General features: G+C 43.5%; 1 protein-coding gene across 4 annotated transcripts; it reads left to right on the top strand.

The window, feature by feature from the left end:
- The first annotated feature begins 83 nt into the window (after window positions 1-83).
- On the top strand, window positions 84-27,795 carry mrps18c (mitochondrial ribosomal protein S18C). 4 transcript variants are annotated; one of them, XM_070872414.1, is made up of 7 exons: window positions 140-185; window positions 2,222-2,257; window positions 16,102-16,163; window positions 17,666-17,749; window positions 24,217-24,274; window positions 26,058-26,117; window positions 27,633-27,795. In XM_070872414.1, exons 1-7 carry the CDS (start codon window positions 155-157, stop codon window positions 27,707-27,709), a joined length of 408 nt encoding a protein of 135 aa, XP_070728515.1. In that variant the 5' UTR covers window positions 140-154; the 3' UTR covers window positions 27,710-27,795. The 4 variants fall into 4 exon arrangements, with proteins under 4 accessions (XP_070728531.1, XP_070728515.1, XP_070728528.1 ...); XM_070872430.1 differs by lacking the exon at window positions 2,222-2,257 and having other exon boundaries at window positions 84-185; XM_070872427.1 differs by lacking the exons at window positions 140-185; window positions 2,222-2,257 and adding an exon at window positions 2,264-2,368.
- The last annotated feature ends 27 nt before the right edge of the window (window positions 27,796-27,822 follow it).

Raw genomic sequence — 27,822 nt, 5'->3', positions numbered from 1 at the left:
GCTGCGCGCGCGCGGACTGGCGGGTCTTGGTGCTGCGCGCGCGCGGATTGGCGGGTCTTGGTGCTGCGCGCGCGCGGATTGGCGGGTCTTGGTGCTGCGCGCGCGCGGATTGGCGGGTCTTGGTGCTGCGCGTGCACGTGCTACTTCCGGCGGGATGCTGCGGGTCGTGAGGACTTGGCGCCCAGGTAACAGGCCCAGCGGGCGATATAAACTCTTACGACACTTTAAAGGGGACCGGGAAGGCGGAGGCACCTCATTGTTTGCAGAAGTGATTGTTTGTATAACACACTGGTTAGGCCACAGTTAGCAGCACTGTAAGCCTTTACAAAAACCCCCCACTGATTAGGCTCCAGCTGGAGGATTGTGTCCGATACTGGGCACCAGCTTTCCCCTCCCCTTTTATAGGGGGCGCTTGTAAAATATGGAATTTTAATGCCCCCCAAAAAAACACAGAAAAACCCCAAACCCCAAAAACAAAAAAAAGAGGGTTGTTATTAGTGTCTGGAGTGTCCCCCAGATTGGGGGGCACTCGATCTAATGTTATTTTGTACTCCCCAAAAAGAGTTGTGGAGCTGTTGGTTTAGTGTCCCCCTCCCCTTTTATAGGGGGCGCTTGTAAAATATATGGGCACCAGCCTTTAGGAAGGAGGTCAAGACCTTGCAGAGGGTGCACAGGAGATTTACTAGAATGGTACCAGGGTTGAGGGACATCAGTTATCTAGAGAATCTGGGGTTGTTCTCCTTGGAGCAGAGAAGGGAATACACAATAAATGGTGGGATACTGAGAATTGTAGAGGGACCTTAGAGTGCATGTTCACAGATCCCTGTGAAAGAAGAAAGACTTGCATTTATATAGTGCCTTTCACTGTTGATTTCTGGATTCTTTTACCTCAATCTGGTTCAGCAAAATTACTGAAACGAATACCGTTTGTGCTTTAAACAAAGCAAGCTTTTATTTAAAAAGCAAATCCCGATCGGGGACTTTATCAGACAGAAGGAATGCAAGTCTGTTCGAACACACTCACTTCCTACGGACAAAGTGACGTTACATTGTAAAGGGACGATGGTTATACATTTTCGGCAAAAGATAACAAGATAGGGCCAGAGTGACATCCCAGCTCAGCCCATCTCTTTTGATCCCTCCTTCCCTTTGTCCACTCATAAGCCGACCCAAGCATGGTCCGATTTTAAACAAAGACCTTCTGTCAATGTTTCAGGTTAATAACATGATTTAATAAGATCTTGAGGTTTTTCTGCAAGCTGTGGGTTTTGTTTCAATATGTGTTAGTGTTGTAACATTTCGCAGTCTCGAGTCTGAGATGTCATGGCTATTCCTCCATGAATTGTTTGTTAGCTTATACTGTCCCTATACAATTCCCACGTACTCAACTTCAATGTCTCTATACATTTTTAAACATTCACATTCCCCCCTTTTATCATTCCATGATAACACTTAGGATTAGGATCGCATTCATCTGTTCACACTCTATTTCCTGAATCATATTGTTGTTAGTGTCGAGTAGTTCTTTAGTTCGTTGGATCATAACTCGGGAGCCCTTGACCACAAGAGGGTTTGCTAACCTTGCCATCATTACTTTACAACAAAGGTTAAGGCAACCAACAATTAGATAGGATCTCCAAGATCCATCTGATAGCCAATCAAACCAGCTAGATCCTTCTGCTGGTGTGGATAACTTCTTCACCTTCCTTCTTATGTGATCAGCGAGATTGGTTATGTTTTCTGAACTATCAGGAATGTAAGTGCAACATTCAGATCCTATCAGGGCACACGTTCCCCCTTTCTCAGCTAATAGGTAATTGAGGGCCATTCGGTTTTGTAATGCTACGGTCCTTATTGCTACCATTTCAGCTGTGATGCCCTCCAGAGCTTCAGCAGTATTGTATTGGCCCCCCTCCTCTCGTGATAGTTTGGCTCTGAATCCATCTGACAGTCTCAGTTAGGGTTAGTGGAACTCCCCCTTTGGAATGTATAGGGAATGTGAACACACCCAACATCTAGAAAAGTTCCCATTTTGCGCATAAACATAAGACATGTAGCTCTCGTCTCTGTCTCCCCTCCCATGCGCCGAAACTGTCATATATCAACACTATTATACAGACTGTGGCATACAGACAGTTTCATCTTATGGCTCAGGATTCAGATAAATAGTCCAATTATTTTGCTGATTAAAAGAGTTCAGTTTTCCCGTCTCTCTTCTCAGGTCACCGTCGGTGTAGCTGGCTGTCTATCACTACGGGTAAAAGTTCAAACTGGTCCACGTTCCAATTAGGATGCCAACGGCCTTGTTCAGCTATGGAGAAGAGGAAGTCTGGAACAGAAACAGGAGTTAGAATAACCAGTAAAATAGGTTAGTTAGAGGGTGGTGAGCTTGCAGTGGTGCAGGTAAACCCAGGCACTTTTCCCCTCAACCTTGGCTGCAGTGGGGGTAGTGAGTAACACCTGAAAAGGCCCCTCCCATTGTGACTCTAATCCCTTCCGAATCCATACTTCCCTGGTGCCACGAGGGACAATTCGGGTAAAACTGGGAGGTCGAGGTGAGCATCTTGAACCTGGTTGTGAGCTAGTCGCAGAGCCTGAGTCAGAGAAAGAACATAGGTGGTCATCAGTCGAGCTGAGATACCATATCTAGGAACAATTTCCCTCATTAACACCTTAACAACAGTTTGAACCTTATTGTCCAGGGTAGGGTAGGCTTCAATCCATCTGCTAAACACATCTACTATTACTAACACATATTTGTAACACTGAACTTTTTGCAACACAATGTAGTCCAACTGAAATGTCTCAAAGGGACCTTCGGGTAGGGGCGTTTTACCCCAATCACAGGGGACTCCCTTCCCTGGATTATGTTGCTGGCAAACCAGGCAACGACTACTGATGTTCTGGGTGAGCGCCTGGAGTCTAGGGTGCCACCAAGTAGCCAAAAGTGTCACTCGTGGTCCTTGCTCCACAATGAGTAGCAAAATGCATACATTCAATAACCCATAGAGCCAACTCGTCAGACATGCAAGTCTGTTCCGCGGGAGTGGTCAGAGTTTAGAAACATTGTCATAAGTACATCCATAATATTTCCACAACAGTTTATCTTTTTCAGGAGCGTCCTCCTGTGCTTTAATAACATCTTGGATGGTTGGCAATGGTTTTTCCGAGGCTAACTTATCCTTCGCAGGATTTTTAGTCTGACTCATAATTTTGGGCACTACCATCTGTTGGTCACGAGAGGCCTGTTTGGCCTCTTGGTCAGCACAACGATTCCCTATATCAACCAGAGAATTTCCGGTAGTGTGGGCGGTACATTTAACAACGGCAATGTGCTTGGGGAGCATGAGGGCTTGCAACAAATCAGATACTAGTTGCTTATGGGATATCTCATTCCCCTGTGAGGTTAGGAATCCCCTATTTTTCCATAATTGTCCGAAATCATGGGCCACCCCAAAGGCATACCTAGAGTCGGTATAGATATTGACTTTGAGGCCTTTAGCCAAGATACAGGCTTGGGTGAGGGCGAATAGTTCAGCTTGTTGGGCGGAATAGGCGGTCTCAAAGGCGGCAGATTCCACGGCCTGATTCTCCTGGTTTACTATAGCGTATCCAGAATTTCGTCTGCCTTCTGGGTCAATGGAAGAACTTCCGTCTACATACATAATACAGTCTGGATCTTCCATTGATACATCAACTAAATCCTCCCTGACTGATGTGGCCTCCTGAATTAAAGATAAACAATCATGACTGGGTTCTTCCTCATCTTGGGGTGGCTCGGTAAGAAAACAGGCCGGATTGATGGCAGTACAGTGCCGAAAGGTCAGCCTTGGATTGCCTGTGATTTCAGTGGGTTCTGTCGGATAGAGGGCCAGTCCACATTGCCCTGCACTGGGATCTCAATCGGATCAATGGGAGTATAACCCACTTGGGAGTGGTCCTCTGCCCACACATGAGGATCCACATAGTCAGGTATTTGCACATCCCGGTTGGTAGGGTCAGCCTCGTCTATAGCCTGGCGCACTATAACTTCCAAATCTTTAGCGTGGTGGGGCTCTTTTTTCAACCACGCTGCCCCTCGCTGCAGCAGGAACGCCTTCTTGCCTCTGTCCTCGAAGTCGACTGCCTTGATCCTTCTCTCTCGCGATTCTGCCACAACCGCTGGAAGGGTACCTATGAAATTGATCTTCTTCCCCAGGAGTCCTGCCACTGGAGCTGGGAAGGTATTTTTAGATCGTTCCAGTCGGATCATTGCCACGCAGTCGTGATGGATGGTCTGTGCCTCAGGTGCTGCACTGGTCTGTTCTCTGGTGCCTGGCCCAAGCAAAGGTGAGGTTTTGCTCTGCCTCTGAGCATGGGGGACATCGATTGCTGGAGTGAAGAGGTCTTCCCATTTCCACTGGGATCGTATGCTAGGGTCACGTGATAGGGTGCCTGCGGCAGGTCCAGAGACCACCACTGAGGGGTTCTAGTGGTATACTGCTGCTTAAGGGTTCCCTGTTTTACAATAATTCCATCATCTCCACACTCCAAATGCAACTGGAATTTGCAGAGGAGGTCTCTAGCCATCAAGTTACAGTCCAGATTGGTTGTGATAACAAATCAATGTTCCACCGATTCTTCCTGGTAACCCATTTTAACCGGTTCTGACACCGGGAATGTAGAGACTTGTCCCAGGAATCCTGAAAGTTCCTGTGTTTCAGTAGAGGCAGGGAGTTTAAGCTTTGATTGTACAGAAGACATGAAGGCTCCCGTATCTATCAAAAAGGGTTGCCACTCATTCAGAATTTTTAACAATATCATTGGTTCGTCGTCCGGGGAGGATCCCTGCACAATCAAGCTGCGTAGTCAATCGGGGGACAATTGACCAAAGGGGTTGTTCTGGGAGAAGTTAGTGTAAGATCCTCCTCTCCCCCCTTGCCCCCCTCCTCTTCCTCCTCTTCCTTTTCCATGCTGACGGTAGGGGCAATTTTTATTCCAATGTCCTTCCTGCCCACAATTAAAACAGTCAATTCCTCTTACCCAGTCCCGGCCTCTTCCCATACCATGCCGGGGACAATAGGGAGGTTTATTAGCAGGGCTCGGGCCGTTTGGTTGTTTAGTATAACCGTATCCTTGCTTATCCATCCAATCCTGTATGCAACACTGCGGTTCTATTGATCCTTCCTCCCGAGATGGCTCTTCCTTTCTAGTCACGTATTCAGTCTTGACCCGGGTTGGGGGCGCACCTCCCCCCTCCCCTTTCTTTTCCTGCCAATAATATCTAACTGCCCTTTCCATTTGTCCGGATAGCGTGAGCAATCGAATAGTTGTTCGAAGATCACATAGACATCTATAGTGGGGTGGTCTGCAGCTTGTTGTGCATCAGGGTTTGGCATTGGTCTGACAGGGAATTGGTGTCGGGATTTGGGGATCTTGGAAATCATTTCTAGGTCGGAGGACGTTTCGGAGCTGTCTGACTGCTTGACAGTTCTGCTTCTCGATTGGCGGGGGTGTTTGCTATGTCTTTCACAACTTGGACTGGTAGATTGACTAGAAGATTTACGGGACTGTCTGTGATATCGAAATATAGTTCTGCCCTTTCGAGTGTGAGATCTGGTCCTTTCGGCTATATTGCTTGTGAACTGGGGATCCGAATCGCTATCAGAGGATGAGGAGTCAGTTTGGGTTTGTTGCTTTGGTGGTATGGGGTTATTTTTAACTCCTCTTGCCGGAGTGTAAGGTGGAGGGTGTTGGGAAGAGGACTGGAGCAAGGGACCAGGGGGTGCGGGAGGCGCCGTTGGGCGCTGAGTCAGTGACCACTCATCAATTTCATCATCAGCCTCGGTTAACACAAAGCCAGCCATTTGACTACGTAGTCGGCCAATACCTTTCTCAGAAGTCCCAGAGGATCTCTTAGTAAGTTTCTCATGCACACATTCTTTTTTTTTTAAGACGCCTACAGTTTTAACATGTGTTCCCTCTGTCAATGAGAGTCCCAATTTAATAGCATTTATTTGCCAACTTGACAGAAGTGATGCATCTTTAAATTTTTGACAATTCCTGTGTTTTTTTTGCTACCTCTACGCTTCTAGTGCCACCTAGAGGCCACTGGTCATCTCCTAATAATTTGTTCAGGGCTCCTGATAATTTTCTAAAGTCTTCAGCTCTTTCAGGGAATTCCTCACATAACTTTTGTAGCGGACTATCCGCATCCGTTGTTTTATCCAACTGATTACCCATTTTCACGCTGCCCCTCGTATTACCGTGTCGTTACGCGTTCGTGTCGTCGTGCAATTTGAACAAACTTAAAATAAACACAGACTTTACTGAAACTAACACTGACTTTGAACAAACTCAAAATAAACAGACTTTACTAAATCTAACACTGATCAGTGTCGCCCCGCGGTTCGCGTCGCCGCGCGATTTAAAACACTTAAAATAAACAAAGACTCCCGCGTCGCCCCGCGGTTCACGTCGCCGCGCGATTTAAAACACTTAAAATAAACAAAGACTTACTGACACCAGCACTGACTTTGATATCACCCCGCGGTTCGCGTTGCCGCGCGTTCGCGTCGTCCCACGTTCACTCGGCCGCGCGCTCGTGCCGCCGCACGTCCCGCGCCACCACGCATTCCACGCTGCTGCGCGTCTGCGTCAGCCCTCCTTCACTCGGCTGCACGCTCGCGCCGCCGCACGTCTCGCGTCACTACGCGTTCCATGCTGCTGTGCGTCTGCGTCAGCCCTCCTTTACTCAGTCGCACGCTCGCGCCGCCGCACGTCTCGCGCCATTGCGCGTCCGCGTCGGCCCTACCTTTCGACTTGCTGCGTGATTTAAATTCAATCAGTGCCTAGACGGGCCAAGTGATATACGAGGTCGACGTCACACCTGACTTGAACACCTATCCTCTATTTAATTCCCCATAAGCCTTACTTAATTCCCTGTGAGCCTAATTTTCTAAATTTGATTTCTTATGAGCCTTATTTAATTTCTTTTAGTCTCCAAATTTCCCTATCCTTTCGCGTCACTGCGCAGTTTAAATCCAATCAGTCAATGAAAGCCCTAATTTAATGGAGTTTTTCTGCCAACTGGACAGGAGTGATTTTTTTTTTTAGACTGCAGTGGAATTTTTCTCATAATTTAAAATCTCAGAACATTTTTTTTTCAGCACCTATTTAGTACGTTACTTTTTTTTGTCTTTTCCATAACTAGAGAGAAGTTTGGCACGTAGGCTGTGGACTGCTTTTCGTTATCTCAATTGTTCCAGCCTCAAGGTCGTGTTATTTAATATAATATATTTTTTTTGAATCCTTTTGAATCCATCTCAGTTGTTTTGCTGTGCCTTCTCTGAATGTTTTCGTTCGACAAGTAAGTGAGCATGTTAAATCCTTTTTTTTAACCACCGGGACCATGTAATTTTTTTCTTTTTTTTTTACTCAACAAACCTATCCTTTGTGCATTTCCTGGCTCCGTAACTTATCATCCGAATATACGTAATTCAATAAGGTTCACACTCTTAAACTTCCCACATACAGGACAACACTACGAAGGGTTAAAAAAAACTTTCATTCTGTTTGAAAAAGTAGGTGGAGATAAAACAAACCACAACTCCCCGGCTTTTTTTTTTAAAACAGTAAAAATCCCAGAAGCATTTCTCATTTAAACAGACGTTCACAAGAGTCTCTTTTCTTTCCTATTAATTTTTGGATCCATGATTGATCATCTATCCCTATCTATCTCTAACTATAACCTATCTTTCCAAGTCGCAGCTTGGTTTGCGTCATCGCGCAATTTCCCTATCTCTATCCCTACTCTAAGTTTGAAAGGTATTCACCAGATTGTCCTGGATCTCGTTCAGACACTACCTGAGAATCAGCGAGTGGCTAAACTTTCCTCAGACTTTTGAAACCGGGGGAAACTGGAGCAGTATTGAAATCATACTCACTCCAGTGGCCACTTTCCCCTCGTCTCGTCCAAGGCTAGTCTGGCTCTTAATTCGCAAGTTTTCGGCAGTCGTCCGTTGAGATCCAACTTCTGACACCAAATGTAAATGTAGATTCTTTTCTCTCAATCTGGTTCAGTAAAATTACTGAGTCGAATACCTCTTGTGCTTTGAACAAAGCAGTCTTTATTTTACCGGCCGGCAAGACTTATCAGACAGAGGATATACATTCTCGGTCGACTTTAAACAAAGACCTGTCAATGTTTCAGGTTAATAACATGATTTAATAAGACCTTGAGGTTTTTCTGCAAGCTGTGGGTTTTGTTTCAATATGTGTTAGTGTTGTAACATTTCGCAGTCTCGAGTCTGAGATGTCATGGCTATTTCTCCATGAATTGTTTGTTAGCTTATACTGTCCCTATACAATTCCAACGTTCTCAACTTCAATGTCTCTATACATTTTTAAACATTCACATCACGACCACAGGACATCTCAAGGCGCTTTACAGCCAATTAAGTACTTTTTGGACTGTAGTCACTGTTGTAATGTGGGAAACGTGGCAGCCAATTTATGTACAAGCAAGCTCCCATAAACAGCAATGTGATAATGACCAGATAATCTGTTTTTGTTATGTTGATTGAGGGATAAATATTGGCCAAGGCACCGGGGATAACTCCCCTGCTCTTCTTCGAAATAGTGCCATGGGATCTTTTATGACCACTTGAGAGAGCAGACGGGGCCTCGGTTTAATGTCTCATCCGAAAGATGGATGCGATATGTTGGAAAAAACTTCAATTAAGAGAGTATACTATGAAGGTAGCAGGTCAGGAAGATCAGGTGGTTAAGAAGGCATATAAAATACTTTCCTTAATTAGCCGAGGCATAGAATATAAGAGCAGGGAGGTTATGCCACAACTGTATGCAACACTAGTCAGGCCACAGCTAGAGTACAGTACAGTTCTGGTCACCACACTACGGGGACGTTGTGATTGCACTAGAGAGGGTACAGCGGAGATTTACGAGGATGTTGCCAGGACTGGAGAATTTTAGCTATGAGCAAAGATTGGATAGAATGGAATTGTTTTCTTTAGAACAGAGGAGGTTGAGAGGAGACTTGATTGAGGTGTATAACATTGTGAGGGGCCGAGATAGAGTGGATAGGAAGGACCTATTTCCCTCAGCAGAGAGATCAATAACCAGGGGACATAGATCTAAAGTAATTGATAGGAGGGTTAGAGGGGAGTTGGGAACTTTTTTCCACCCAGAGGATGGTGGGAGTCTGGAATTCGCTGCCTGAAATGGTGGTAGAGGCAGAAACCCTCATCGCACTTAAAACGTACTTGGATGTGCACCTGAAGTGCCGTAACCTACAAGGCTATGGACCAAGAGTTTGAAAGTGGGATTAGGCTGGCACAGACACGATGGGTTGAATGGCCGCCTTCTGTGCTGTAAATTTCTATGATTCTGTAAAGTTATGGACAGATTAACAGAGGTGTTCAAAATCATAAAGGGTTTTTATAGAGTAACTAAGGAACTTCTGTTTCCACTGGCAGTAGAATCGGTAACCAGAGGGCACAGATTTAAGGTAATTGGCAAAAAGAATCAGAGGCAGGATGTGTTTTTTTTAAGGAGCATGTTGTTGTGATCTGGAATGCACTGCCTGAAAGGCTGGTGGAAGCAGATCCAACAGTAGCTTTCAGAAGGGAATTGGATAAATACTTGAAAAGGAGAAATTTGCAGGGCTACATTAAGGATATTGAAGCCACATAGAGCATGCAGTGGAGAGTCACCAGGTTGGTGTCAGGGATGGGAAACTAGGAGACACTAGGACTGTTTCCACTGGAGCAGATTTAATTGAAGGTTTTAAAATCATTAAGGATTTTGATAGATGAGTTGGACTTCTGGTTGTTAAGTCAGTGATGGGGGCGCATCAATTTGAAATGATCACCGCGAGTGAGGAGAGCGTTTAGGAGACCTTTCATTACACAGAGAGTTGTTGGAACATGGAATGTTTTGCCGCAGAGATTAATTGAGGAAGTGACCATTGCATCTTTTAATTGTAACATTGGATAACAAATTTGAAGCAGAAAGAGATGCAGGGTATGGGGAGAGAGTAGGGCAGCGGGTTTAGTTTGGAATTGATGCAGGGCTGTGGGGAAAGTGGGATTAGCTTTGGATTGCTCCAGAAAAGAGCCAATGCAGATATGTTGGGCTGAATGGCCTTCATCTGTACTATAAACTTCTAAAATAAACAAAATGGAAAATCCTGGACAGCCAGTCAGTCATTCAGGATCCGTGAAGAGAACAGATAAGTTAATGGGCCTGAAATCTCGGTTCTGGTCTTCCCGCGGACGTTCGCCTGTAAATAAGAAAAAAGAACCGCATCTACCCGTTGTTCCTCCGCACTCCAGCGATCCCGGTCTGAGGCCTTCTCTTCCCGTACTTTGCACGTCTTCGAGATGCGAAGGGAGAAGCTGGAGTCACGTAGCACTGGACAGCCAATGAAGGTACAGTATTCTCATTCATAATAATGGGAACTCCCTAAGTAGGAGTTCTCATCATTATGAATGAGAACCCCCCCCCCCCCCAAACACTTAATAAAAAATTAAAAACACCTCACATAGTTAACATTAATTTAAATTAAAGTTAATGTTACTGTTAGAGAAAAAAAAAATTTTTGGATTTTTTTTCTAAGTGTTTTAATTAGGGTTTAAAATAAACTTACCTTACTGGACAGGATTTTTAACATAAAACTGTGTTTTTAAACTTTATTATAATGTTTTTCACTCGTTTTGAAACTCTTATGCTGGTAAAAGTAGGCTATGCATCTGCTTTTACCTGGCACAAGAGTTTGTAGGACATTCGCTGGACAAGAGATGGGCAAATATCCTTCTCCCGAACATAAGAACATAAGAATTAGGAACAGTAGGCCATCTAGCCCCTCAAGCCTGCTCTGCCATTCAACAAGATCATGGCTGATCTTGCCGTGGACTCAGCTCCACTTACCCGCCCGCTCCCCATAACCCTTAATTCCTTTATTGGTTAAAAATCTATCTTTCTGTGATTTGAATACATTCAATGAGCTAGCCTCAACTGCTTCCTTGGGCAGAGAATTCCACAGATTCACAACCCTCTGGGAGAAGAAATTCCTTCTCAACTCGGTTTTAAATTGGCTCCTCCGTATTTTGAAGCTGTGCCCCCTAGTTCTAGTCTCCCCCACCAATGGAAACAATCTCTCTGCCTCTATCTTGTCTATCCCTTTCATGATTTTAAATGTTTCTATAAGATCACTCCCCATCTTTCTGAACTCCAAGGAGTAAAGACCCAGTCTACTCAATCTATCATCATAAGGTAACCCCCTCATTTCTCGAATCAGCCTAGTGAATCGTCTCTGTACCCCTTCCAAAGCTAGTATATCCTTCCTTAAGTAAGGTGACCAAAACTGCATGCAGTACTTCAGGTGCGGTTTCACCAATACCCTGTATAGTTGCAGCAGGACCTCCCTGCTTTTGTACTCCATCCCTCTCGCAATGAAGGCCAACATTCCATTCGCCTTCCGGATTACCTGCTGCACCTGCAAACTAACTTTTTGGGATTCATGCACAAGGATCCCCAGGTCCCTCTGCACCGCAGCATGTTGTAATTTCTCCCCATTCAAATAATATTCCCTTTTACTGTTTTTTTTTCCAAGGTGGATGACCTCATATTTTCCAACATTGTATTCCATCTGCCAAACCTTAGCCCATTCGCTTAACCTATCTAAATCTCTTTGCAGCCTCTCTGTGTCCTCTACACAACCCGCTTTCCCACTAATCTTTGTGTCATCTGCAAATTTTGTTACACTACACTCTGTCCCCTCTTCCAGGTCATCTATGTATATTGTAAACAGTTTGTGGTCCCAGCACCGATCCCTGTGGCACACCACTAACCACCGATTTCCAACCCGAAAAGGACCCATTTATCCCGATTCTCTGCTTTCTGTTAGCCAGCCAATTCTCTATCCATGCTAATACATTTCCTCTGACTCCGCGTATCTTTATCTTCTGCAATAACCTTTTGTGTGGCACCTTATCGAATGCCTTTTGTAAATCTAAATACACCACATCCATCGGTACACCTCTCTCCACCATGCTCATTATATCCTCAAAGAATTCCAGTAAATTAATTAAACATGATTTCCCCTTCATGAATCCATGTTGCGTCTGCTTGATTGCACTATTCCTATCTAGATGTCCCGCTATTTCTTCCTTAATGATAGCTTCAAGCATTTTCCCCACTACAGATGTTAAACTAACCGGCCTATAGTTACCTGCCTTTTGTCTGCCCCCTTTTTTTAAACAGAGGCGTTACATTAGCTGCTTTCCAATCCGCTGGTACCTCCCCAGAGTCCAGAGAATTTTGGTAGATTATAACGAATGCATCTGCTATAACTTCCGCCATCTCTTTTAATACCCTGGGATGCATTTCATCAGGACCAGGACTTGTCTACCTTGAGTCCCATTAGCCTGTCCAGCACTACCTCCCTAGTGACAGTGATTGTCTCAAAGTCCTCCCTTCCCACATTCCCGTGACCAGCAATTTTTGGCATGGTTTTTGTGTCTTCCGCTGTGAAGACCGAAGCAAAATAATTGTTTACGGTCTCAGCCATTTCCACATTTCCCATTATTAAATCCCCCTTCTCATCTTCTAAGGGACCAACATTTACTTTAGCCACTCTTTTCCGTTTTATTATCTGTTTTTATGTTTTGCGCAAGTTTACTTTCGTAATCTATCTTTCCTTTCTTTATTGCTTTCTTAGTCATTCTTTGCTGTTGTTTGAAATTTTCCCAATCTTCTAGTTTCCCACTAACCGTGGCCACCTTATACGCATTGGTTTTTAATTTGATACTCTCCTTTATTTCCTTGGTTATCCACGGCTGGTTATCCCTTCTCTTACCGCCCTTTTTCACTGGAATATATTTTTGTTGAGCACTGTGAAAGAGCTCCTTAAAAGTCCTCCACTGTTCCTCAATTGTGCCACAGTTTAGTCTGTGTTCCCAGTCTACTTTAGCCAACTCTGCCCTCATCCCACTGTAGTCCCCTTTGTTTAAGCATAGTACGCTCGTTTGAGACACTACTTCCTCACCCTCAATCTTTATTACAAATTCAACCATACTGTGATCACTCATTCCGAGAGGATCTTTTACTAGGAGATCGTTTATTATTCCTTGCTCATTACACAGGACCAGATCTAAGATAGCTTGCTCTTTTGTAGGTTCTGTAACATACTGTTCTAAGAAACAATCCCGTATGCATTCTATGAATTCCTCCTCAAGGCTACCCCGTGCGATTTGATTTGACCAATCGATATGTAGGTTAAAATCCCCCATGATTACTGCCGTTCCTTTTTCACATGCCTCCATTATTCCCTTGATTATTGTCCGCCCCACCGTGAAGTTATTATTTGGGGGCCTATAAACTATGCCCACCAGTAACTTTTTCCCCTTACTATCTCTAATCTCCACCCACAATGATTCAACATTTTGTTCATTGGAGCCAATATCATCTCTCACAACTGCCCTGATATCATCCTTTATTAACAGAGCTACCCCACCTCCTTTCACTTCTTGTCTATCCTTCCGAATTGTCAGATACTCCTGTATGTTTAATTCCCAGTCTTGGCCACCCTGCAACCACGTTTCTGTAATGACCACCAAATCATACCCATTTGTAATGATTTGTGCCGTCAACTCATTTACTTTGTTTTGAATGCTGCGTGCGTTTAGGTAGAGTGTTTTAATACTAGTTTTTAAACCATGATTTTTAGTTTTGACCCCTCCTGCAGCCCCTTTATATTCTTACATATTGTCCCTTCCTATCACCTTGTGGTTTACACTTACCCCAGTGCTACTCTGCTTTGTTGCCTCCTGCCTTTTGCATTCTTTCTTGGGGTCCTGTTCATCTGCACTCTCACCCACTCTAACTAGCTCAGAGCCCTCTCCTGGGTTCCGAATACTCCTCGTATTGCGGAGGATCTGTCGAGCTAAAACTTGACAGATCGCAAAAGCTAGTTTTCGGCGCATGCGCATTGCGCGCACAAAACTGGCTGTTGCGATGCCTTCCCGAATCTGTACACACTCCGCACGGACCCGGCGAGGCTGGAATTTCAAGGCCAATATTTTGGATGTACCCCTTCATAAGTTCTAATGTTTCAATGTTTACTGTTCATTTTTACAACTGTGATGAAGGGTTACACCTGAAATATTGACTCCGTTCTCTCCAGTTTTGAGGGAGTGCTGCACTGTCGGAAGTGCTGTCTTTTGGATGAGCCGCTAAACTGAGGCAGTGTCTGCTCTCAGGTGGACGTAAAAGATCCCATGGTACTATTTTGAAGAAGATCAGGGAAGTTATCCCCGGTACCCTGGCCAGTATTTATCCCTTGATCAGCATCAATAAGAGAGATGATCTTGACATCGTCACATTGCTGTTTGTGGGTCCTTGCTGTGCGCAAATTGCCTGCCATGTTTCCTACATTACAACAGTGACTACACGTCAGGAGTACTGCATTGGCTGTAAAGTGCTTTGAGATGCCAAAGGTCATAAAAGGCATTCTATATAAATGCAAGTTTTCTTTTTTTGTTTCAGATTTGGTAATATGGCAGCTTTTTTGATTTTTACTAGCAATGGAAATAAATATGCATTTTACCTTTTTATAAGAAATATCATGAGCCAAGAATAAGTCTTCAAAATCATCCATAAGCCACTCGGAGGTTCTCTCTGGTGCACTACACTATCAGTGATGTGTGGCAAGTATTGTAACTAGGAATCGGTGCCCATTTCCACCTTTAAAATCCTGGATTTTTCAGGGTTGGTGGATCTATTTAAAAAAAATTCTTTCTTGAGTTTGGCATTAAAACTCCAGAATTCTCCCTAATCTTTGTGCTGCAAATTGGATTCCAGCATGTTTGTGCATTATATTTGAGATTATATACATTACATGTATTGTGTCACATACTGCAACGTGTGTGATCATGTCACTACTGCAATGTGTGTACATTTCAGTGCCAAATGTAGTGGGGAGTTGAGTTTGAGCAATGATTCTTCTCTTATTAACCTATCAGCAAATGATGCTCAGGCCCTGACTTTTGCTCAGTGCATCTATAGCATCCTTTGGGTATAAAAGTGCATTAAACACAAATGTAAGGAGTTGCAATATTTGGCTGAGAACAGAGGCTCCTGGTACAAATCTGGAGAGCAAATCGTGCCAAGAAATATTCTTATAGCAGGCTTAATACTTTGTTTAAAAACAAATGCTGTTTCCATTGTACAGTGCCAAAATCTTGTTTTAATTTGGATGGGACATAAGCTTGCCTGAATTTCTGGAATTGCCATTTAAAAAGCACTGTTAGTAAAACCGTAAATCATTGCGGGTTGTCATTTAGCCTGCATGTTTATTCAGTCCCTTGCTTCTTGATTTCAAGCGATCCAAATAAAGAGAGATTTTTCCTGCATTTTAGGCTGCTGTTTCTATTCTCCCTCCACCCCCCCCTCCCCCCATTGAATTTCTATCAATTTCTCTCTCCCCCGACCCCCGCCATGTAACTTGCATCATGGAGCGGCTGAGAAAAGGACAGGAGACCCAAAATGGTGGATCACAGTGCGGCAACTAACTTGGCAACGTCTTATATTGGTTACCAAATATATATATTTGTTATGTAGAACTTTAAATAGAAAGTGCTAGCTTCTACTTTAATTAGTGTTTCCACATCATAAGATACAGAAGTAAATGGTGGGGGGGAGGGGGACTTGTATTTTTTGGCGCCTAGTTTACACTTTAGAAATTTCTATACAGCTTGCTCAGGAACTGACAGATACTAACCCTAAGGATTATAAGATTGCGCTGATCTTACACAAGAGTCCGGGCCTAATACAGTTGTTACTTTGACAATTGCCACCTGTGAAGTAGCCTTGGAGATGTTTGAAAAATCGATTTTGTTATTAAATTAATAAGTATTTTGATACCAAGCTGTGATAGATTGACTGCAGTAATTGTTTATAAATGTCTTCACACATGGAACTCTTAAAATCTGACGTTGAACTCCTGCTCCTGAGTGAAATGATTTTGAGCATTTGCAATTTAGCAACCCCCAAAAACCCACTGCCTACAATTCACAAATGTTTAATTTGTTTGCTTTGCAGGGTACTGGCAAAGGGGGGTCAGCACTCAACATGTTCCAACCACTAGTAACACTTCTGATATGGTAAGAAAGCATTATCTGACGTGAACAAATGGCACTGAAGATTTTTAGATCCTGAAAGTTCAGTGGTCTCAAAATGACATGCCGTTTCCTAGGGGCAGTGGAAGTATAAAGTTGAGTGAACTATGTGCTATGCCAGAGAAATTGTACTTTTGCCATGGATCATATTGAGTACATAAATATGTTCTAAAATTTCCACTAATTCAAGCAGTCTTACTATTCTGCTGTATTGAACTTTGGTGGTGATATTGCATTGGAGCTGGCAGAAGAGGGTGATGTGCTTTCTCATTATTGTTTGGTCACTGGAAAGACTAAATAAAATTACCACAATGAGTAAATATGCACTGAATTGTTGTCAACTGTGCATGTGGAGAGGTCTTGGGTTCAATTACTGACTGATCGTGCTTTCACCACTGTCTGATGGGGAACTTGTGAGGAAGAGCAAAACTGGAAGCCATCAATATAAGATAGTCACCAAGAAATTAAATAGGGAATTCAGAAGAAAGATCTTTACCCAGGGAGGGGCGAGAATGTGGAACCCGCTACCACAAGGAGTAGTTGTGGTGGATAGTATAGATGAACTTCAGGGGATGCTAGGTAAGCATATGAAGGAGAGGGAATAGAGGGTTATGCTGATAGTTAACTGATAATGGGAAGAGGCTCGAAACACCAGCATGGATTGTTTGAGCTAAATGGCCTATTTCTGAATTGTATATTCTACATAACCTAAGATCCCTTATTTTTTTTAAACGGCTTTATCAACTTGTCTTCCAACTTTTAAAGATTTTTGTACCTGAAACCCCAAGTCTATTCAAACCAACGTTACTAAAACAGATAAATGAGATCATTATCTTACTGCTGATGGAGGGACCTAACTGCACAATTTATTCTGAGAATGTCAAAAGTGCTATATAAAAGCACATTCTTTTCTTTCTCCCCTTTACTTCTAAAATGTTTCTTTTTTAGTGTATGTTTCTTCTCTCTCTTCTTCCCAAAATGTATCATGTCATGTTTTTCCACATGAAATTTCATCTAACAACCATCTGCCTAGCCAACTGACTTATCTGTGTCCTAAAGTTGCTTACAGCCTTCCTCACAGTTAGTCTATCTGATCCGATATCCTTTCCATCACAAAGACCACCTCCTTCCACCTCCATAACATTGCTCGCTGCCGTCCCAGCCTATCTGCTGCCGAAACACTCTTCCATGCCTTTGTCACCTTTAGTCTCAACTATTCAAAAGCTCTCCTGGCTGGCCTACCATCCTCCACTCTCCCTAAACATCAGCTCATTTAGAATTCTGCTGCATGTGTCCTATCCTACACCAAGCCCTTGTACATCTCCCTTGTAACTTCCTTGTATGTTTTGTGTCTTGTTATGACTGATACTGTGTTGTAAACAACTCACAATTTTTCTATTGTATCTATGAATTGAAGGAGGTGGGGGAGAAATGGCTTAGTGCAGGAATGTGTTTCAAGTGCTCAAATAGTTTCCACTTTCTTATAGCCAATAAAGTTGGAAAATCCTTACAAAGAACCTCCCAAGAAGTGCATTATGTGTGGTGTTTCAGTGAACTACAAGAACGTACAGGTATGTCCATGTTACTAACTGGGGGTTGGGGAGAGATATAAATGAGATCAAATAAATGAACTTAAGTAGTTTGTGTATTAGGCCATTAATGGACATTTTTTGGCATGGGATAGTATTTGAGAATTAAAATTCCACCACTGTAGGTCAGTGCTGCTGTTTTACTGTGTTGGAATGCAATGATTACTCTGTATAGCAGCTATTTATGATAATTGTGATTCTGGATATCCATATCTACTCCGATTTATTCTATCCATGACACTAATGGGAGATTGGTGAAAGAGTATTATTCTATCAACAACAAGAGCTTGTATTTAGATAGCGCCTTTAACATCGTGAAACGTCCCAAGGCACTTCACAGGAGTATTATGGGATAAAAATTTGACACCGAGACGCATAAGTAGAAATTAACGCAGGTGACCAAAAGCTTGGTCAAAGAGGTAGGTTTTAAGGAGCGTCTTGAAGGAGGAAAGAGAGGCAGAGAGGTTTAGACAAGGAGGTCTAGAGCTTGGGGCCTAGGCAACAGAAGGCACGGCCACCAATGGTTGAGCAATTACAATCAGGGATGCTCAGGAGAGCAGAATTAGAGGAGTGCAGACATCTCTGGGAGGAGGGGGAGCGGTTTGTGGGGCTGGAAGAGGTTACAGAGATGGGGTGGGGGCGAGGCCATGGAGGGATTTGAAAATAAGGCTGAGAATTTTGAAATCGAGGCATTGCTTAACCGGAAGCCATTGTAGATGGAAGTCGATGTAAATGGTTGGGACAAATATCACTTCTCTGGTAAATGCTTCCATGTTCTTAACTATAAAACTAGTATCCCAAAGGCACTGAATCCAAAGTATAAAATATCCCTGTCATGCTTCTGGAGTTCTGGTTAGGAAATATATAGTGGCCCGGACATTGCGATCAGCGGCGAAGGATACTTGGGCTTCACAGCGCTGGCAACTGCCCACAGAGTTTTGGTGGGTTTTTAAGCAGACTTGCTCAAACCCAGCATCTGATCCACCTCGGCACCCTCTACAGGGGGATCTGTGATGTGTATAGAAACATAGAAAATAGGTGCAGGAGTAGGCCATTCGGCCCTTCTAGCCTGTACCGCCATTCAATGAGTTCATGGCTGAACATTCAACTTCAGTACCCCATTCCTGCTTTCTCGCCATACCCCTTGATCCCCCTAGCAGTAAGGACCTCATCTAACTCCTTTTTGAATATATTTAGTGAATTGGCCTCAACAACTTTCTGTGGTAGAGAATTCCACAGGTTCACCATTCTCTGGGTGAAGAAGTTCCTCCGCATCTCGGTCCTAAATGGCTTACCCCTTATCCTTAGACTGTGACCCCTGGTTCTGGACTTCCCCAACATTGGGAACATTCTTCCTGCATCTAACCTGTCTAACCCCGTCAGAATTTTATATGTTTCTATGAGGTCCCCTCTCATTCTTCTGAACTCCAGTGAATACAAGCCCAGTTGATCCAGTCTTTCTTGATAGGTCAGTCCCGCCATCCCGGGAATCAGTCTGGTGAACCTTCGCTGCACTCCCTCAATAGCAAGAATGTCCTTCCTCAGGTTAGGAGACCAAAACTGTACACAATACTCCAGGTGTGGCCTCACCAATGCCCTGTACAACTGTAGCAACACCTCCCTGCCCCTGTACTCAAATCCCCTTGCTATGAAGGCCAACATGCCATTTGCTTTCTTAACCGCCTGCTGCACCTGCATGCCAACCTTCAATGACTGATGTACCATGACACCCAGGTCTCTTTGCACCTCCCCTTTTCCTAATCTGTCACCATTCAGATAATAGTCTGTCTCTCTGTTTTTACCACCAAAGTGGATAACCTCACATTTATCCACATTATACTTCATCTGCCATGCATTTGCCCACTCACCTAACCTATCCAAGTCGCTCTGCAGCCTCACAGCATCCTCCTCGCAGCTCACACTGCCACCCAACTTAGTGTCATCCGCAAATTTGGAGATACTACATTTAATCCCCTCATCTAAATCATTAATGTACAGTGTAAACAGCTGGGGCCCCAGCACAGAACCTTGCGGTACCCCACTAGTCACTGCCTGCCATTCTGAAAAGTACCCATTTACTCCTACTCTTTGCTTCCTGTCTGACAACCAGTTCTCAATCCATGTCAGTACACTACCCCCAATCCCATGTGCTCTAACTTTGCACATCAATCTCTTGTGTGGGACCTTGTCGAGCGCCTTCTGAAAGTCCAAATATACCACATCAACTGGTTCTCCCTTATCCACTCTACTGGAAACATCCTCAAAAAATTCCAGAAGATTTGTCAAGCATGATTTCCCTTTCACAAATCCATGCTGACTTGGACCTATCATGTCACCTCTTTCCAAATGCACTGCTATGACATCCTTAATAATTGATTCCATCATTTTACCCACTACCGATGTCAGGCTGACCGGTCTATAATTCCCTGTTTTCTCTCTCCCTCCTTTTTTAAAAAGTGGGGTTACATTGGCTACCCTCCACTCCATAGGAACTGATCCAGAGTCAATGGAATGTTGGAAAATGACTGTCAACGCATCCACTATTTCCAAGGCCACCTCCTTAAGTACTCTGGGATGCAGTCCATCAGGCCCTGGGGATTTATCGGCCTTCAATCCCATCAATTTCCCCAACACAATTTCCCGGCTAATAAGGATTTCCCTCAGTTCCTCCTCCTTACTAGACCCCCCGACCCCTTTTATAACCGGAAGGTTGTTCGTGTCCTCCTTCGTGAATACCGAACCAAAGTACTTGTTCAATTGGTCCGCCATTTCTTTGTTCCCCGTTATGACTTCCCCTGATTCTGACTGCAGGGGACCTACATTTGTCTTTACTAACCTTTTTCTCTTTACATATCTATAGAAACTTTTGCAATCCGTCTTAATGTTCCCTGCAAGCTTCTTCTCATACTCCATTTTCCCTGCCCTAATCAAACCCTTTGTCCTCCTCTGCTGAGTTCTAAATTTCTCCCAGTCCCCAGGTTCGCTGCTATTTCTGGCCAATTTGTATGCCACTTCCTTGGCTTTAATACTATCCCTGATTTCCCTTGATAGCCACGGTTGAGCCACCTTCCCTTTTTTATTTCTATGCCAGACAGGAATGTACAATTGTTGTAGTTCATCCATGCGGTCTCTAAATGTCTGCCATTGCCCATCCACAGTCAACCCCTTAAGTATCATTCGCCAATCCATCTCAGCCAATTCACGCCTCATACCTTCAAAGTTAGCCTTCTTTAAGTTCTGGACCATGGTCTCTGAATTAACTGTTTCATTCTCCATCCTAATGCAGAATTCCACCATATTATGGTCACTCTTCCCCAAGGGGCCTCGCACAACGAGATTGCTAATTAATCCTTTCTCATTACATAACACCCAGTCTAAGATGGCCTCCCCCCTAGTTGGTTCCTCGACATATTGGTCTAAAAAACCATCCCTTATGCACTCCAGAAAATCCTCCTCCACCGTATTGCTTCCAGTTTGGTTAGCCCAATCTATGTGCATATTAAAGTCACTCATTATAACTGCTGCACCTTTATTGCACGCACCCCTAATTTCCTGTTTGATGCCCTCCCCAACATCACTACTACTGTTTGGAGGTCTGTACACAACTCCCACTAACGTTTTTTGCCCTTTGGTGTTCTGCAGCTCTACCCATATAGATTCCACATCATCCAAGCTAATGTCCTTCCTAACTATTGCCTTAATCTCCTCCTTAACCAGCAATGCTACCCCACCTCCTTTTCCTTTTATTCTATCCTTCCTGAATGTTGAATACCCCTGGATGTTGAGTTCCCAGCCCTGATCATCCTGGAGCCACGTCTCCGTAATCCCATGAGCTGGAAAAAAAAACAGCAAGGCTCTTCAACCAATTAGATTGAAGAATCCCCACTGAGACTCACAGTCTAAACCAGGAAATATTCTGAGGCAGAACTCCAGGATATCGTCGATGTATTCACCGAGGCATATGAAAGCATGGGCCAACGCTTAACATCCGTAAGACAAAGGTCCTCTACCAGCCTGTCCTCGCCGCACAGCACTGCCTCTCAGTCATCAAGATTCACTGTGTGGCCCTTGACAATATGGACCACTTCCCATACCTCGGGAGCCTTTTATCAACAAAGGCAGACATTGATGCAGAGATTCAACATTGCCTCCAGTGCAGCCTTTGGCCGCCTGAGGAAAGAGTTTTCGAAGACCAGGCCCTCAAATCTACCACCAAGCTCATGGTCTACAGGGCTGTAGTAATATCCGCCCTCCTGTATGGATCAGAGGCATGGACGATGTACAGAAGACACCTCAAGTCGCTGGAGATATATCACCAACGATGTCTCCGCAAGATCCTGCAAAGCCCCTGGGAGGACAGGTGCACCAACATCAGTGTCCTCGCCCAGGCTAACATCCCCTGCATTGAAGCACTGACCACATTCGATCAGCTTCGCTGGGCAGGCCACATTGTTCGCATGCCAGACAAGAGACTCCCTAAGCAATTGCTTTATGTGGAGCTCCGTCACGACAAACGAGCCAAAGGTGGGCAGCGGAAATGTTACAAGGACACCCTCAAAGCCTCGCTGGTAAAACGCGACATCACCACTGACACCTGGGCGTCCCTGGCCGAAGACCACCCTAAGTGGAGAAAGTGCATCCGGGAGGGCGTTGAGCTCTTCAAATCTCAATACCGCGAGCGTGAAGAGGTCAGGCGCAGGCAGTGGAAGGAGCATGCGGCAAATCAGTCCCACCCTCCCCTTCCCCCGACAAATGTCTGTCCCACCTGTGACCGGGTCTGTGGTTCTCGAATTGGACTGTTCAGCCACCAAAGGGCTCACTTTAGGAGTGGAAGCAAGTCTTCCTCGATTCCGAGGGACTGCCTATGATGATGATGATGATGAAACCAGGAAATATCAATTGTATTTGTCATGTACAGTAAGCAAAATAAAGATTGGTAAAGAAAGATGGGATTGAGAGAGATGAGACAGATGAAAAACAAATGAAAAAAAAAGTTTAAAAAAAATCTCCCAACACACTAATTAAATTCTGAAGGAATGAGACTCCACACTTGTAACATTACATTTTCAGGGCCAAAGGGATTGTTTGGCAGTAATTAAGACTGATCACGTTGTTTTCACTTACACCTGAATGCACCAGCTCTAATTTTTCCTGGCATGTTTAGTGCGTAAGTGCAGCTAATTCATATCCTTATACTGATTTCAATGCTGAGTCTGTCGGTGAGGTACTGTTATAGCGCAGCCTGTTGAGGGGTATCTCAAACCATAACTTCTGGATTTCCACATTTAACTGCCTATGTCCGTACTCCCGGAAGTTGCTGTATTAATTTACTCCATAACGATGAGCCTCATCGTTATTCTCAATGCAAAATCTGGGTCAGTAAATTAAAATATCACACAGATGCCCCGGCAAGGATGTTGTAGATAGGGAAACATTGTGTTTGCCCACGCATTTCCTGACCTGAATGTCATTGGAAACTGGTTTTGATTTTTTGAAATCATCTTTGGAGTGCCACACTGTTGTGATGGATGGACCACACATAAGACACATGCCAGGACAAGTGGTTTCCAAAAAATAAACCTGAGTGGATAACTGAGCACGTGTGATATATTGGCTGCAGCATTTTTTTCCCCCGAGTTATTAGTCTTTATGGGCACACTCTGACTGTAGAGTGATAAGTTTCAAGATCACGTGCTGCAGTTCTGCAAAAAAAAAAATGTTTGCATGAGTTTATGGGCAAAATTGTACAGTTGAGCAGAGATGAGGATTATATTGTTCACCTAATTTATGTGTGGCACTCCTGTTTCTATGGCTCTACTATGAATATATTTCTATTGCTTCTGATACATGTGGTAGCCATAGTGTCATTAATTAATGCCAATACCAGGGAGCGGGGAGTTCGAGCTGCTTATAAATGGCAATCCCATTTTAGAGGCCGCATATATTAAATAAGGATCAGGTGGGATTTCATTGTTCAATATTGGTGCTTTTCCACTCTTTCAACATGACGTACTCCCAAGTCAGATGTAACTCAGGGTATCTGAAAGATGAAACTTCCTCTATTCATCCTCAGTGATACCCCTTAACCCGGCTTTGGCTTCAGAGGAGCATCTGCGTCAGGCCATCCTTGTGGATTGTCAGTGAGATTGCCCACTTATAAATAGTTTTGCGCTATGGGTCCATGCCCACCAACAGTTACCGTGTTGAGACCACCCAAACTAATTTCACAACAAACATTGTCAAAACAAATTAAAGTTATAAAACTCATTTGCAATTGAAAAGTAGATTTTCTCTAAAGAGAAACTTGAAGACATATAACCGTTTTAAAGGCTCATTTACTTTAGTTTAAACCAAATATAAATGTTTGTATTTCAACCTTGATGTATTCTGACACTAACATCCATCTCCAATTCTTTCATTTTTTTTCTCTCTTCCTCACCTTTAAAAAGCTTTTGTCCCAGTTTATATCTCCATATACGGGTCGCATTTTTGGCAGACATATTACAGGTAAGACACCAGAAAAGTTTTAGTATTCTTTAGAACTCCGACTGAGAAAGTTCTTGGCTTTTCATATCGGCAAACACCTACAGCCAGTGTGTGTTTTGAAGTAGGGGAGAAGAGCTATAGTTTACATTAGAGATCTGTTAAGCTTCTTAATATAGAGCATGTAATTTCGCATCATAGAATATTGAAACACCAACGTGCGCTAAAGCAGGGGATTCTAATTAAATTCAGGTCAGGTCTTGTTATCTCAGTAATCGAGGTCTGGATTGCTTTTATCAGAATAACAGAAGTCAAGACAAACTTCATCCATTTTATTCATGCGCTGGCTTTTACAGCCCACGTATGCTCAAACAGTATTGCACGAATCGCTTAATTCTAAAAAAAAATCAATTGCAATCACAAATGTATATAATATCAGCTAAAAATGTATTACTGCAATGTCGGAAGGGTGGGGGGGTGGGAATACGTTGTAAAGCAAAAACTCAACCACCAACATTAATGAGGCGAAGGGAGAACAACAACTTGTATTTATATAGTGCCTTTAACATAATGAAACATCCCAAGGCACTTCACAGGAGTATTATGCGATAAAAATGACAGCGAGCCACATAAGTAGAAATTAGCGCATATAACCAAAAGCTTGGTCAAAGAGGTAGGTTTTAAGCAGCATCTTGAAGGAGCAAAGAGAAGTAGAGAGGTTTAGGCAGGGAGTTCTAGAGCTTGCTGCCAAGGCACGGCCACCAATGGTTAAGCGATTTACAATTAGGGATGCTCAGGGGGGCAGAATTAGAGGAGCGCAGACATTTCGGAGGAGGGGGGTTATGAGGCTGGAGGAGATTACAGAGATAGGGAGGGGCGAGGCCATGGAGGGATTTGAAAATAAGGATGAGCTTTTTGAAATCGAGGCTTTGCTTAACCGGAAGCCAATGTGGGTCAGCGAGCATAGGGGTGAAGGAGCATAGGGGTGAAGGGAGAACGGGACTTAGTGCGAGTTAGGACATGGGCAGCCGAGATTTGGATCACCTCTAGTTTACGTAGGGTAGAATGTTGGAGGTCAGCCAGGTGTGCATTGGAATAGTCAAGTCTAGAGGTAAAGGCATGGATGAGGGCTGGGTGGAGATGGAAGTGGAAATAAGTGGTCTTAGTTATGCTGTGGATATGTGGTTTAAAGCTAATTTCAGGGTCAAATATGAAAGACAAAGAAAGTGGATAGAAAAACACAACAATAACCATTTACATTCAGAAAAGTACTGAATTAGTTATGTTTAATAGGGCTTGCTTTGTTGAAGGTTTAAAAATAGGATGTTAATTCTAACAGGACCCTTGCACGCATTCACACCACCCAACTTGACATGAAGTACAAGATTATTGCTGGAATATTAGCTCTATTTCAATTGCTGCTGGCACAGATGCACAATATCTGCAAGTTGACTGCTTTGAATATTTATTTACAGAATAGAAAGCCTTTGAAAGTTGATTAACGTGAGCAGGAATTGGAAACCAACTCTTTAAAATTCAACTTGTAACTTAAAAGCCCCAGTCACATTTTAAATGAATATATTAGGGCAAGAGAAGCTTTCATTCCCCACTTTTGAAGGCATTCATTTTTCAATGGATAAATAAACCTTCTGTTAGTTAAAACAGTTATTGGACAAATCAGTCGAGGTTCCTGGTTAAGGCCTACGATTGTCAGCTGTGGAGAAAGTAAAGGATGTATCGAGCAGTAAATCCTACTGCCATGCAAGTGCAATAAATTGGTTGTTTTAAATTTTTCCTCCTCTTCTAGGCTTGTGTGGAAAGAAACAGAGAGAAATTTCCAAGACCATCAAAAGAGCTCAGCGATTAGGTATGTTTTGCTTTTAAAAAACTTTAATTCTAAAACTAACATTGAACACGGTTTCCTAACTGCAGTCTCCATGCCTGGATTTTGCTTTGGGAAAATGGTTTCCCAAAGGGATGTAGATGGGACAAAAATCAACTCGTGTCACCCCTTGGGATGTTTTTCAAAATTTAAAGTTGCTATATTATTGCAAATTGCTGTTAGGACTTTACAGCATATTTTATTCCATATGATTGCTTTGATATCAGTCTTAAAAATATTGTTCACTTGTTTGAAGCTGTGTCTCTTTGTCTTACTCTTGTAATTTAATGTAAAGTAATATTCTGGATTTACCTTTTTCATTCCCTTAGCTATTGTATCCCTCCATAAGATCACCTCTCAAACACCTCCTTTTCAGGCTGAGAAGTCCGAATCCAGTATCTCCCCCTAACTCAGACCCTTGACTCTGGGAATCAGCCTCATGGCTCTTCTCTGCACAGCGTCCAGTGCTTGAATATCTCAACAACCAGAACTGGACATCATACTGGTGATGGGGTTGGACCAGAGCCCACGCATAGTTTCTTGCTTTTGAGGCAGTTAAGAGAAGGTTCATTAGGTTGATTCCAGGGATGACTTATGAGGAAAGGTTGAGTAGGTTGGGCCTCTACTCATTGGAATTCAGAAGAATGAGAGGTGATCTTATCGAAACATGTAAGATTATGAGGGGGCTTGACAAGCTGGATGCAGAGAGGATGCTTTCACTGATGGGGCGGGGAAAGAGAGACTAGAACTAGAGGGCATGATCTTAGAACAAGGGGCCACCCATTTAAAACTGGGATGAAGAGAAATTTCTTCTGAGGGTTGTAAATTTGTGGAATTCGCTGCCTCAGAGAGCTGTAGAAGCTGGGACATTGAATAAATTTAAGACAGAAATAGACAGTTTCTTAAATGATGAGGGGTTATGGGGAGTGGGCAGGAAAGTGGAGCTGAGTCCATGATATTGAATGGCGGAGCAGGCTTGAGGGGCCATATGACCTGCTCCTCTTATGTTCCTCCAACATGTACGCTACTGTTTTGGCTACAAAGTTCAACTTTCTATTGGCTTTGTTGATTGCTGCTCTACATCGATTGGACACGTTGAGCCTCGAGTCTACTGAGACTCTTTTAGATCTTCAGCTATTTCAATACCATTCATGGAGTATGTGCATTACTTTGCATTGGTCTGCAATTAGATTTCATCTGTCACTGTTCTGCCCCCTCCTATTATATCCAGCTCATTCTGCAACTAGAGTTGCTTCCTCTGATTTTGCCACACAATTAGAAACAGTCGTGGTTCCACCATCGAGTCCTGGGGCACTCCACTCAGTAACCCCCGCCACAACTCATTCAAAATCTTTGAACAATCTCTGGTATGCTAAAGCAAAAGACCTGACCTCGCCTCTTAAATATGTGCCTCATTCATCTGTTATAATAGAGATTTCATGTTGAGTGTTGCAGGGCATTACTTTGTTGATTAATATAATGATTTTCTCTTCTCTCTAGGATTTATGTCAGTCACATTGAAGGACCCTGCTTTCTTAAAGGATCCAAATATTTGTGATTTCAAACTTCGAGAATAACCAATCACAGTGACTATTTATGGTACAATGCTCTGAAGTTTCAAGAAATTATATTCCAAGAATCAATAAACTAAATTGAATACGGATACATGGGAGAATTTGTTGTTCATGAT

The sequence above is a fragment of the Pristiophorus japonicus genome, chromosome 2, assembly GCF_044704955.1.
Source record: "Pristiophorus japonicus isolate sPriJap1 chromosome 2, sPriJap1.hap1, whole genome shotgun sequence".
NCBI classification, from domain to species: domain Eukaryota; kingdom Metazoa; phylum Chordata; class Chondrichthyes; family Pristiophoridae; genus Pristiophorus; species Pristiophorus japonicus.
Note: the sequence above shows the minus strand (reverse complement) of the source record. Positions and strands in the feature narration are given on the sequence as shown.